This window comes from Entelurus aequoreus, linkage group LG18 (genome assembly GCF_033978785.1).
Source record: "Entelurus aequoreus isolate RoL-2023_Sb linkage group LG18, RoL_Eaeq_v1.1, whole genome shotgun sequence".
NCBI lineage: Eukaryota > Metazoa > Chordata > Actinopteri > Syngnathiformes > Syngnathidae > Entelurus > Entelurus aequoreus.
The window spans coordinates 25865583-25880038 of record NC_084748.1 but is presented as its reverse complement, the minus strand read 5'-3'; the positions used below and the strand labels follow the sequence as shown (position 1 = coordinate 25880038).

At 38.8% G+C, this 14456-nt stretch overlaps 1 protein-coding gene across 4 annotated transcripts in view; it reads right to left on the bottom strand.

The window, feature by feature from the left end:
* Nucleotides 1-14456, bottom strand: part of sclt1 (sodium channel and clathrin linker 1) — a 37282-nt gene that overhangs the window by 17956 nt on the left and 4870 nt on the right. For all 4 annotated transcript variants that reach the window (XM_062026803.1, XM_062026804.1, XM_062026805.1 and 1 more), the window contains exons 6-13: nt 9938-9993; nt 9545-9680; nt 5598-5720; nt 3801-3866; nt 3369-3439; nt 3168-3258; nt 338-429; nt 28-205 (exon numbers count right to left, since the gene is read on the bottom strand). In XM_062026803.1, coding sequence (XP_061882787.1) covers nt 28-205; nt 338-429; nt 3168-3258; nt 3369-3439; nt 3801-3866; nt 5598-5720; nt 9545-9680; nt 9938-9993 — 813 coding nt within the window. The remainder of the gene's footprint in view (nt 1-27; nt 206-337; nt 430-3167; nt 3259-3368; nt 3440-3800; nt 3867-5597; nt 5721-9544; nt 9681-9937; nt 9994-14456) is intronic.

Sequence of the window (14456 nt, the reverse complement as noted above, 5' to 3'; positions counted from 1 at the left end):
TATACATTGAATAAAAAAAGAGATTACCTCATTTTTCTGCAGCACTGCTTCCTCAGCCACCTGCACACTCTCTCGGACTTTATCAAGAGCCTCATATTTCTCCTGTTCCAAAGTAGCACATCGGGCCTTAAGGCTGCCTGCTGTTTTCTCCAACACGGTTTGCTCTCCTCGAACACCCACTGCCTCCCGAGACGTTGTTTTGAGCCTAAGGATAGAAAAACAAACTCATGCTGACCTTCATAAATGATATTCCTAAAGACAGTATGCATGCTGCAAATTTGAAATGAATAAAGTCAGATTTATAAGCTATATCAAGCAAAGTTTTTCATGTACGCACCTTGCTTCTTGCTGGCTGATGGTTGACTGAAGCTGTTGGATTCGTCTCTGTGCTGCTTCTTCTCGTCTTTGAGCCGCAACCACATCTTCCTCCTAAATGCATATTTGCTTGGCCTTAAGATAAATTTCCATATAATATAACATGTTTAACGAGTGAGTCATGATTTGGCGCTACCTGTTACCTGTACTTTGTTTATAAACACACTTTAATGGGACTCAATGTGTGAATGTAGCTTGTCATTACAACTTTAAAGGCCTACTGAAACCCACTACTACCGACCACACAGTCTGATAATTTATATATCAATGATGAAATCTTAACATTGCAACACATGCCAATACGGCCGGGTTAACTTATAAAGTGCAATTTTAAATTTCCCACTAAACTTCCGGTTGAAAACGTGTATGTATGATGACGTATGCGTGTGACGTCAATCGTTGAACCGGAAGTATTGGTAAACCATTGAATCCAATACAAAAAGCTCTGTTTTCATCTCAAAATTCCACAGTATTCTGGACATCTATGTTGGTGAATCTTTTGCAATTTGTTTAATGAATAAAGAAGACTGCAAAGAAGAAAGTTGTAGGTGGGATCGGTGTATTAGCGGCGGACTACAGCAACACAACCAGGAGGACTTGAGATGGATAGCAGACGCGCTAGCCGCCGACCTCACCCTGACCTTCTCCGTCTCGCCGATCGCATCTATGATCTTCGCTCCGTTGATCGCTGGAACGCAGGTGAGCACGGGGTTGATGAGCAGATGAGGCCTGGCGTAGGTGGATAGCTAATGTTTTTAGTATAGCTCTGTGAGGTCCCGTTGCTAAGTTAGCTTCAATGGCGTCGTTAGCAACAGCATTGTTAAGCTTCCCCAGCCTGGAAAGCATTAACCGTGTATTTACACGTCCATGGTTTAATAGTATTGTTGATTTCTGTCTATCCTTCCAGTCAGGGGTTTATTTTCTTTTTTTTCTATCTGCATTTAAGCCCGATGTGCTATCACGTTAGCTCCGTAGCTAAAGAGCTTCGCCGATGTATTGTCGTGGAGATAAAAGTCACTGTGAATGTCCATTTCGCGTTCTCGACTCTCATTTTCAAGAGGATATAGTATCCGAGGTGGTTTAAAATACAAATCCGTGATCCACAATAGAAAAAGGAGAAAGTGTGGAATCCAATGAACCCTTGTACCTAAGTTACGGTCAGAGCGAAAAAAGATACGTCCTGCACTACACTCTAGTCCTTCACTCTCACGTACCTCATCCACAAATCTTTCATCCTCGCTCAAATTAATGGGGTAATCGTCGTTTTCTCGGTCCGAATCGCTCTGGCTGCATTGTAAACAATGGGGAAATTTGAGGAGCCCTTCAACCTGTGACGTCATGCTACTTCCGGTACAGGCAAGGCTTTTTTTATCAGCGACCAAAAGTTGCGAACTTTATCGTCGATGTTCTCTACTAAATCCTTTCAGCAAAAATATGGCAATATCGCGAAATTATCAAGTATGACACATAAAATGGATCTGCTATCCCCGTTTAAATTAAAAAAATTCCTTTCAGTAGGCCTTTAAACAGTAGATGGAACTTACCTCTGCTTTTTAACACATGGGATGGGGATTAAAGTACCAGTATAATGTAAAAACATGTTGTGTCTAATGGATATCTGATTCACAATGCCCAAAAACTTGCAAAGTTTGCGAGTAATTAGATATGATCAATATAACATAAATCTCACAGAGATGCTCGAGCCATTTTGATAGATAGTTAGCAAGCATGTATGTGATCCGTGACGTATTAGAGGGAAACACAGATCCCTTTGCCAGCAACAACAATGCTAATCATGCAGACTTTGTGAGTGCCAATAACGATTACTTTGGGACAAATGATGACACAAAATCTCATATTTTTGAGCCTGAGTATAAAGAGGATGAGCTACATCTAGAATTAACTTTTAGCAGCTAAGACGCGATGCAGCACCAGCTAACGAGCATTTTAGCTTGTTTCGTACTTTCAAACGTAATAAATATGGATTTTGTTACTTGCCGCCATCTTAGAAGTTTGTTAGCTGTTCCACTGCTATCGTTATCATAAAATGTTAACATGCTAGTATTTCAGCTAATTTAGTAAATTTTGACCGAATAATTACAGATTTCAATACTTGGCGCCATGTTAGAAATATGCTGGCTCATTCTCTATTAGCATGTTAACTTTTTATGCCAGTATTTTAGCTAATGTGATATATTTATAGGAAATATTTATAGATTATGTTCCTTTGTAACTTATAGCAGTATGCTAAAGCTTATAACTATATCAACATTTAGCATTCCAAGATTCATACTACATTTCAGTACATTTTCTGCTCTTCACCTCTCAAAAATGTTATCCTTAAAGTTTTTCAACTTTCAATTTCTACATTCCACTGGAATTTCAGTTTAGCATCAGTTCAACATCAAAATCATTTCAACATTTAAACCATTTCAACATTCAAACAATTTCTTACATACATTCCACATTCCATCAGCATTTCAGTTCAGCTTCAGCATTGGAACATTCACACGTAATTTCTTCAGGAAGTTCGTCATGTAGTTATTGTGTACTATTGACTTTGTTTTGCTCAAACAAATGCACAGTATGTAATACAAGAGAATAAGGAACTATTTTAATATTGTGTTATTATTGTTACACTGTCAATAGCAATCACCATAAATAAATTAATACATGTAATCAGTATTGGTACCAGCCGATCCCACTCATGAATTGGGAAGATAAAACCCTGATCAGAACATTCCTAATGCATACATTTGCTACTCCCTAGCAAGAGAAAAATAATTAGTTACCTGTCTCTTTAGTTGGTGCTGAAAAACTTGCAGCTGTTTGGTCAACTCTTCCACTTTGCCTGTGGCAGTTCTAAGATCAGCTTTGCTCAATCTACAACACAAGAGTGAAAGAAGGTTTAACTCATAGTCAATTATGTAAATCATTTAAGTGATTATCCTACTGCAAGGGAACACACCGTCAACCATTGATCAAGGGTTTACCTGAGCTGGCTATGTAGTCCTTCAATCTCTGTGCTCTGCTCAGTCACAGTCTTCACAAGTTGCTGGTTGGTCTGTGTGTGACAAGATACACAAGACTGCCATTTGTACGGCATGATTCCAAGTGTACTTTCTTGACTGTTGAATTACTGCAGACTTTTAAAGCCATCGACAATAGTGTTATTTGTTTTAACACAGCATACTGCAAAAGTCTGTACATCCTCTCCTCTCATTAAAAATGTATTACCTGAAGATAGAGTTACTCGCCATCACTGTTTATTCACCAGTCAAGTCTCTACACTGTGCGTACATGTTTGTTTTTGTGTTTAGTTAATTAACAAATCCTGCACTTGAAACTTTGGTTTAAGCTGTATTGCATATTTATCAAATAACTAATTTGGATTTGTTGCTTTGTTTTGCGTCATTTATACATACCATCTGTAGTTCCTGGTTGGACCCTTGGAGTTTGTGTGAGCTCTGGTGGCACTGCACAATCCGATCCTGTCAAGAGATAAATGAGTTGTAATGTTTGGTAAAAGCGAGGAGTATTTCGAGCCGATATTAATATATGTTCAATAACATAAAAAAATATATATAATCTCCAATTCAAGCAGCCCTGCAGCGTGTTTACTTGTGCAAAAATGGACAGCCAGTTAACATCTAAATGTCCTCCCATAAGCACACAAGGTTGGTCTTTTCTTGTATTTTAGTCAAGTCATTGCCAAAAAGTAAATATTTTAGACTATAGGCCACTAGGAGCTAGCATCTACACAACAGCTAAGCACACAATAGGACACAAGCTAGACAAATGTAGGCCTGGGCGATATATCGATCGTATCGATATATTTGAGCTTTTTGTTAAAGACGATTTAAAAAATATATATATATATTCTTCTCTCGCTCTGGGATACTTTTTGCCCCACAGGATCTTCCCTAGCTTGCGCAGTCCCCTTATTTCTTTAGCGGAACACATAGCAAAACATGGGCAATGCTAGTGCCTAAGAAAAGTGTTTGGTTTTGTGGCAACAGGCGTGGAACAAATGACTGCACGCTGCAAAGTTTGTTTCAAAAAGGCAGCAGCACAACAAACTTGATCCAGCATCTGAAACCGAAGCCTCCAGCCAAGTGCGGGAAATAAGACTAATTCCCATTGGGTTGAGTGTTTTCTTGTCCTGATGTGGGATCTGATGTCGTTGTGGCTTGTGCAGCCCTTAAATAAATAAACTTTGACTGATTGAATGTGTCATCAACATGCATTCGCACAATTCAACAAACGTATAAGAAGCTCTATTGTTGGTTAAATGTATATTGTTTATTATTTGTATATTATTATTGTTTTTTTTACATTGCGGCAAAATTAAATTCCAACATTCAGGGAGGGCAGAGTAATATATATAAATAAACAAGAGCATTATATTATATTATATTCTTATATTTTCCCAATATGGAATGTTAGAAAAGGTTTGAGTAGGAGAAATTCACTAAACAGAGAACAATGGTAGGTATGAAAAACAGTAACCAATTTATTTTAACCGTCTGGAATGTACTTATGCCGTCTTTTAAAGTAGTGTGGTTATTGTTTTGGCAACACTTAGTAGCAACAATAATTCACAAAGTTAAGCTCATGATGCAGTAAATTGAATAATGCGGACATGTTTGTTACTTGATACTTTCTAATGCGCTTCTTTCTGCCTTGGAGACTTTGTACGTGTGAATAAGATGCAACTATTAATATTTGATAATCGTTTATATTTAAAAATGTGCTGTTTTAGACTGCATTTGTTCAATTAAGGACGCTTATAACGTATGCATAGTTTGTGTGCCATTGTGTGCTTAGCTGTTGTGTAGTTGCTAACTCCAAGTATTCTATAACTTACCATGTTTACCTTTTCTAAACTTGACTAAAATACAAGAAAACACCAACCTTGTGTGCTTATTGGATATTTAAATATTAACTGGTTATATAACTTTGCACAATTAAACACGCTGCCGGACTGATTGTATCAGAGATTATATCATACATTTCACAGACAGCCGATAGCATCCGACACTTGTTTTTTTTGCAGACATCGGACCGATATCAATATAGGATCTGGACAGCCCAACATGGCAGACCGCTATAAATGCAGTAAATTCAATGTATGGGAACACTGTTCCAACTTCCAATAATTAATTTGTTCACTGATCGAGCAACACATATGCTGACTTTGCATGTTATTCTATGAACACTACCTTGAGCTGCTGTTCCTTAGCATCAGCATTCTGTCCATCAGTGAGACTCTTTTGGTAGAACTCCTGGAGTTGATCAAGCTCCAGTACTGCAGTCTGCCACAACTCCATGGCCTGCATCCGCTCCTTCTCAAATATATACAGAGCATTTCAAGTAATGTGAACAGTACATGAGGATGTAGGAAGTGAAGAATGACATTTGAAACTCTTTTGGATAGCACAAATTCACTGCAGGTAGGTCATATTACGATAAGATATCACATGTCTGAGATGTTTAAAGGAAACTGCACATGAAGGTGGTCATTCATACCATAAAGTGAAATGATCTCAATCTTACCATGTCTATTTTCAAATACATACAATAGGGCTGCACAATTAATCGAATTTGAATCACAATCATGATTTTGGCTGCAACGATTAAATGAGGGTGATTGTCGGCAAACATTTTAAAAGCAGGCTACGCTGCAATCAAATAAGGCACTTTCACAGGCCCCAGTGGCATCAAAGCAACAGCAGCTTGTCTTAATACCACGTGAAGCCCCAAAATGCCATAGTGTATAAGTATACAGCTCCATGACCATGCCGACCAACTCGGCATGCATTAAAGATTGCACCGCTGTTACTAGACGGCGACAGGTGTCGACACCTCCACAACACACTGTTCTGCTCATCTCTTTGGAGCCGCAAGAGCAGCACAATCATGCTAAATCGAGTCTTGAGACACTTTTCTGCCGAGTTCAAACATTCTTGCAGACCCGAATAACTAAGTCATGCAAGAGTGCTCAATAGATAACGTGGGCCAGCCGCGGAACATGGGCTGCACGCCCAAAAAAAACCCATCAAAAATGGATCTGAACCGGACTATTCAATTTGAGGCCCGGGGGCCAAATCCTGCCCAGGAATGATACCATACCTACTGGCCATTAGGTTTAGTTCAAAACTTGGTAAATAAAAATTTTAGCAGCAAATTACTAAGAACACTATGGTGTTCCTGCTGTAGAGACAAACTTGGACCACTGTAAACACATTGACAGATCCTTGCATTGTCATTTTAACCTTGCTAGCAAACATAGAACACTGGGGTTTAAATTTGTGATTTACATACCGGAGGCGTTCCTCAAGGCACCCCTTTAAGTCCTTTCCTTATTGGCAGTTAACATATTTTTTCATAATGTGATTATGTAACTAAGGTGTAGCTGTAGCTAGTTTCCTTCAGAAATCAGTAGTCATTTGTTAACTTACCGGTATACTATTATAGCGACAAGTACTAGTAGTGTTTCTCAAGGTTCCATTTTATGTCCTTTCTTTTTCATCATTTAAGCTATTCAACTGGTGGCCTGTGAATCCAGTTCAAAAAACTTGTGAGAGACTCACATTGTAATAGCAGATTCTAAAAAACACAATAGAGCTATCATAGAGATGATTTTTAACTAGCTTTTGTGCAGAATGTCCTTAAAAACACAACTCTGACAAAATAAATTGACCGAAATCAAACGTCTACTGTAGAGTAGGGGTTCTTAACCTTTTGGACCTTAGGGCCCAATTTTTCCACTACAAAGAGGTCTGTGGCCCATTCAAATATTGACACTGATTTAGTAATCTTACTCTTGATTGTATTCATTAATTTATATTTACCCTACTTACCTTACAGTTCACCAGGATACATTTGTCAAATGATATCAAACCATGCATTAATCACAAAAATGATTAAGGCTTTGGTCTGGCTGATAACAAAAATTAAGACTAATCAATTATACGGCAGAAGATAGGACTCACTAACTGGTGTAATAAACATTTACATACAATTACGCAGTGCTAAAATAAATACATTCTAACTAAATTAATAATAAATAATATATGTTTCTTAGATTAACTTTCATTAAAATTTAAGTGCAAATAAAAATACAAGTTCACCACTTAAGTAATAATTTTTTCACTTAAGAAACTTCTATGACTTTAGCTCCAGACTTTGTGTTTGTTTGATATTGTCATCACTGCCACAGGTGATGGAAAGGGGCTATTACAGCTGAGTCCCGCTGCGGCCCATACAGACCACAGCTGAGAAAAATATATTCTTTGGCGGACCTCTAGACGGCATTCACGGCCCAACAATGGGCCCTGGCCCAATGGCTAAGAAACACTGTTGTAGAAGACGCAGGTTCTTCAGAATAGACAAAATAAGACTAAAAGTAAAGGGAAAAGTTTGCCCCCCCGGTCCTTATCTTTCTGGAAATGTGGCCCCTAATACAATTTAGTTGAATATCCCTGATCTAAAGGTGTCATGTAATAATAAAAAGCTAAAATGTGAGTACAGTACTAACAAAAAACAAAAACACACAGATTTGTCTTTAAATATAAGTATAACATTTCTTCTTTTATCAGACAATTTAATGGGGAACTGCACTTTTTTGTAATTTTGCCTATTGTTCACAATCATTATGAAAGGACAAGACGAAAAATTTATTTTTTTAATGCAATTTAACTTGTAAATAAACATAAATAAAAGTCTGCTTACAATGGAGCCAATGGGAGGTCCTCTATTTTGCCCATGAAGAGCCCTCTAACTAGCCATTCAAAGAGTGCCAACAATACTCCATTTACATTTCGGGACTTGAATATTAACAAAGTATTAGTGATATTGTTATTATAAGCGTTACCGCAGACAAACTGTTTATAGCAGTGCCATGATCAAAGGGAGCTAACTAGCTTGTGTGGCTATTTTGACATTATCGGTTGGTGAGCTGCTTTCTCTCCTCGAAGCACGTGAAAGTTTATTCTAGATCATAAATAATACCTCTCACCCTTAGACCCAGAAATGGCAGAAACAAACAAAAAGTTGCTTGGTCTGCACTTGGTTCCACCCCCTTTTTCTTCGCAAGGATTATGAGTCATTCGTCATCTAAACGGAAATATATGAACATCATATCAGTGAGTTATTATTTATGTTGTCTCTCATGATGTATGCAGTTAATAGTAATCAGTGATGTTGAAAGAAAAAGTGAACATTGTGATGCGTTTTTAAAATGAATGCCTAAAATGAGCAAAATACATAAATATTACATGTTATTATAAATGTGCCCATTACTACATTACATATATACTTACAGCATGTATATAAAACCTTGTTGGAGGTGATTGTATATGTTTTAGAAGGCTTTATAGACGGAATAGAGCGACTCCCATGGGCTCCATTGTAAACAGACTTTTGATCGCATTTATTCACTGGTTAAAATACATAAAATAAGAAAAACATATATGTCCGTGTTTTACATAAAGATTGTGAATGACAGGCAAAATTCCAAAAAAAAGTGCAGTTCCCCTTGGAATAGTTTGACAATAGAAGATATGTTATACATATATTTAAAGATAAATCTTAATTTTTTATTAGTATTTATTATCCATCCATCCATTTTCTACCGCTTGTCCCTTTTGGGGTCGCGGGGAGTGCTGGAGCCTATCTCAGCTGCATTCGGGCGGAAGGCGGTGTACACCCTGGACAAGTCGCCACCTCATCGCAGGGCATAGTTCCCCTTTAATTACAAATTACATGATGATGTCACGTTCACAAGCTCCCACCACTACAAGTAGCATACTGACCTGAGGGAAACACTGTGTTTTACATAACATTATAAATAATAGTGACTAATAATCCTGATTTTACTATTGATAGTGTGTGAATGTGAGAGTGAATGTTGTCTGTCTATCTGTGTTGGCCCTGCGATGAGGTGGCCACTTGTCCAGGGTGTACCCCGCCTTCCGCCCAAATGTAACTGAGATAGGCTCCAGCACCCCCTGCGACCCCAAGAGGGACAAGCGGTAGAAAATGGATGGATGGATGGATACAAATAATCATGATTATTATTTTGACCATAATCGTGCAACACTAACATAAAACTGATTTTGCTTCAGGTTTTTTGCTGCGAGTCAAACCAGATATGAAACATTCAGACCTGTTCAGACAGCTTGACTTGTTCTTGGAGGTTTTGAATGACTGCTTCATCCTCCACTGTGCTCAACTCCACTGCAGTCGTCTTGGAGGGTGACTCAAGCTGTTTCTCCACTGATTCCCTCAGTTCTGCATGAAGTCTAAAAGGGACAATGAAATATTATATATTATTCTATAATATATAATAATGAACCAACCCGTTTTACACTCTAATGAAAATGAGTATCAATCTCAAATAACTCATTTTCACTGTAATGAAAATGTAACAAACAGGCCAAGATTACTATACTGTATTTTACTAAACCATGCATCTATTTACTAAACCAAACAATAAGTAGCGTATTACTGCATATTGTTTTCCAATTGCACAAAAACAAACATAGACATTTACAAATACCTCTCGTTCTCTTGGACAACACTTTCCAATTTGGCTTTGACATCGGTCATGGACGCCTGTAGACATAGACAGGAGAGGGAAATACTTACAAATGCGAAAATAGATTAAATATCATCTTCCTCCTTCATTACCATGAAAGAATACACATTTACCTGTGTCTCTTTATTTCATATCTAATGCGGTGACAGTTTTATCTATGAGGCACATGGGCAATTGCACAGGCGGCATTCTTTAGGGTGTACCACAAGCATGAGGGGGAACAAATATTAATATTTAAATGGCCTTAGCGCTAATCTATTCGCCCATCAGGTCAGGATATGTGTCGAATTGGCGCCCTCTACAAGCGGGACACCAGCGTTGTCATACTGCTCACTTGAAGTGGATCACACCAAGCGGATTTTACCGCAGGCTAATTAGAAGATTAAAAACAAGTAAATTACATAATAAATAGCATCAAATTAAAACAACTTTTATACCTCATATTAATCTATTGCAGGTCAAGATTGGTGATGTTTATTCTTTAAATAAGAAAATGTTGAATAATAAAAACAAGCAATGATAAAGAGTTGATACATAATTCACACACATTTAAACAATCCCCGAGAATGATGTGCAGCCTTACAACTTTTTCCAATCCCCACAACTTTTCCGCACATTTTTGGCCAATCCGTGTAATTCGTCTCTGAGCGGCATTTAAAGTCACACTTCAATTGTCTAATTCAGTGGTTCTTAACTTGGGTTCGATCGAACCATAGGGGTTCGGTGAGTCGGTTCGGCGGAGCCTCCGCCACGGAGATAAAGACACATCCGACTTATTGTGTAAATAAAAACTTCTCCCTATCAGCGTATTATGGATACCCCCAAACAATGTTCCCTCTAATTTTCCATCTGATTTGCAGGTTGTTTGATTGATCGATTGAAACTTTTACTAGCAGATTGCAAAGGAAGAGGATACATTATATGAAACAGTACAGTACATATTCCGTACAATTGACCACTGAATGGAAATACCCGAATACGTTTTTCAACATGTTTAAGTCGGGGTCCACTTTAATCAGTTCATGGTAATGTGTGTAAAGCAGGGGTGGGCAATTAATTTTTACCGGGGGCCGCATGAGCTACCCGAGCACTGCTGGAGGGCCACATCGACAATATTTCAATTAAATTTTGCTCAATATTATTTTTGATCATCATCGGCAGTCACTCGTAGTCGAGTATGACTGTCCTCAGAATGGATGGATTCCCATTCGGGAGGACGCCTGCGCGTGACGTCTTTTAGCGTGGGGAGACTGATGCGCCTGCAGCCACCACACGGTCCTTGGCAGAGAGGGGCCTTGATCCAGTGGCATGGATCCATGACGACTGGAGACCACTCTCTGTTGCAGCCTTCATCCGCCTTCAGTGCCGTTGTGACATGCAGTGTCATCCTCCGCCATTTCCACCGTTGAGGTCTTTGAAATGCTATTCAACCCATAGCTGGGACCCTGACAGGTACTACCACCCCGGGTCAGAGTGGACCTGGGAGCAATGATGACTGAGGGGTAACTCCACCTTCCCCAAAACTCCAGAACTCCCGAACTGAAGCCTCATCACCGGATGCAGTTTTGAGTCATACCCAGGACAATTATTTTTGATATATACCGTAAGATAAATAATAATAATAATAGTAATACTTCAACATAGTGTGTGTAACAGCATTCCATGACTAATATAAATAAATTAACATTAATAATAAATGACAGTAAAATAAGCACACGTATGACTGAGGAGTCATAGTGTAACTTTGTGTGGTGTTTGAGTTGTCCGACTTTTTGTGTGGCCATAAACGCACCAGTGGTTTAGTGCTATGCGTGTTGGTGACAGATGACAAGTTGGTTTTGGCCTGGTTTGTACGGCAGAAAATGACTAGTTTTTCGAGATAGAATTGTTTTACTCATGTTTTTGGTGTGGTTATGTCCGAATATAAACAGTTTTATTCAATAAAGTGATCGATATAATTCCTGTCCTCGAAGCATCTCGATAGACGTTACAATAATTGAACGGTGTTCAATTGAACGGTGTTGACGAACACCGTTAGGGCCGCTTGTTGTCACTGTCACTCAAAGTTGCATTGCAAAATTCCATAGAATAAATATGTTTATTTTGTTTAGAATTCAGATGGGATTTGATTTGGTGCGCGGCATATATACTTGCTGCGCGCAGCAGTCGCTTGAGCAGTGCGAAATTGCGCAGGCGCGCACCTTAGGTGAGGGGACGTTGCTTTGCAGTTCATGTGTTGTTGAAAACACGCCATTCCTCATCAACTTTTCTCTTTTTGGCGTCTCGGGTGTAAACCGTGCATCACTTGTCGCTGCATGTGCACCTTCACTCGCAGGTTACACACGGACACACGCCCATAAATAATACTTTTCAAAATAAAAGCAGCACAGTTGTATTGCACGCAGGACATAGATGTTTTTTCAACTTTATTTTGTAATTGCAGTTGTTCACATTCACTCACAATCACGCACACGCATACGTCCACACGGAAGTAATACAAATAACGATTTTCAAAACAAAAGCAGCACCGTTGTATTGCACACTCGACATAGATACTTTTTTAAATGTATTTTGTAATTTATAATTGGCCTCACGCGGGCCGGACAGGGACGCACAAAGGGCCGGATGCGGCCCGCGGGCCGCAGAATGCCCAGGTCTGGTGTAAAGGGTGTAATTTGTTGTGAGTTCATGCACTGTGTTGGTTTTGTTCTTTGAACAAGGTGATGTTCATGCACGGTTCATATTGTGCACCAGTAAAAAAACATGTACCGTATTTTTCGCACAATAAGGCGCACCTAAAAACCTCCAATTTCCTCAAAAGCTGACAGTGCCCCTTATAATCTGGTGTGCCTTATATATGGACCAATATTGAGCCACAACAGGTCTCGCAACTACGGTAACTACGCCGACTTCATTTTTCCCCCTTCTACGGCAGCTTCTTCTTCTACGGGGGAAAATGAAGTCGGCGGCTGCTTCCCGTAGAAGAAGAACTTCTTCTTCTACGGGAAGAAGAACTTCTTCTTCTACGGGGGAAAATTAAGTCAGCGGCTGCCTACCGTAGTTGCGAGACCTAAACTTTATGTAAAGACCCAAAAATGGCTCCTATTAAGAGACACGCTTACGACGCAGAGTTTAAACTCAAGACGATCAGTCACGCAGTAGAACACGGGAATAGAGCAGCAGCGAGAGAATTTAACATTAACGAATCAATGGTGCGGAAGTGGAGGGAGCAACATGATGACCTGCGCCAAGTAAAGAAGACTAAACAGAGGGAACAAAGCGAGATGGCTACAGTTGGAGGACAAACTCCAACAGTGGGTTGTTGAACAGAGAGCAGCAAGTAGAAGTGTCAGTACAATCACTATTTGTTTTGTTGACATTCCCTTTAGCGCAGCTCCATCTAATGGATGCATAACGCAACCCCAGCCTCTACTGTAGCGTCTATTCTATGCGCCTTAAAATGCAGTCTGCCTTATATACGAACAAAGTTTTAAAATAGGCCATTCATTGAAGGTGCGCCTTATAATCCGGTGCGCCTTATAGTGCGAAAAATACGGTAAGTTTTTCTTGAATTTGAAAAAAAAAAACATTTTATTTTTCACTAAAGAAGGGTTCGGTGAATGCACATATGAAACTGGTGGGGTTCGGTACCTCCAACAAGGTTAAGAACCACTGGTCTAATTAAAACGTACACACATTTGTCATTCTCCCACAGCTTAGACCTAAATTACTGTACTACAACAGACAGAGTAACTGCTGTAATTTGGTGTGTACAACATTTACTTCATACTTTACATTTATTTACATATTTATTCAAAATTTATTTTATACAGGGTAAAACAACTAAGACCAAATTTGAATTTGCAATTCCGACCTAGCAAAGAAGCAGCATTTACATGACAGAACATAGATGTTGTAGAGTAATGATAATCTCTCATCATTTCTCATTTAACAACAAAGATTTGCGCTACAGATCACTTTCAACAGTTCACAAATGTTCTTAATGTTCGTGTGTAAATGTGTTGAACATCAATAAATGTTTAAGATGGACAAAGACTTTTCAAGTCAAAAATGTCTGCAACTTGTGAACAACAGAGCAGACAGCATATAAATAAGAAGCTTTTGGTGGTCTTTCTTTCTATAATGAAAATTAATTGTTACTATTATAAGTTATAATGAATAAAAAACATTTGACAATGAACTCTGAGTATGTGCTTTTACTGCCATCCAGTGTCGACTTCTAAGTATTTGTTTTCCAATGTTTGTTAAAATCCTGTGCATTTGGAGGCTAATGTTACAAGAAAGACTTAAAACACTGATCAAAAATTCATAAAATCACAACAATTCAAAAGTATTTATTACTGGGATTCAATCCCCACCTTCTACCATCCTAGTCACGTCCGTTGTGTCCTTGGGCAAGACACTTCACCCTTGCTCATGTGTGTGTGAATGGGTGAATGTGGAAATGCTGTCAAAGCGC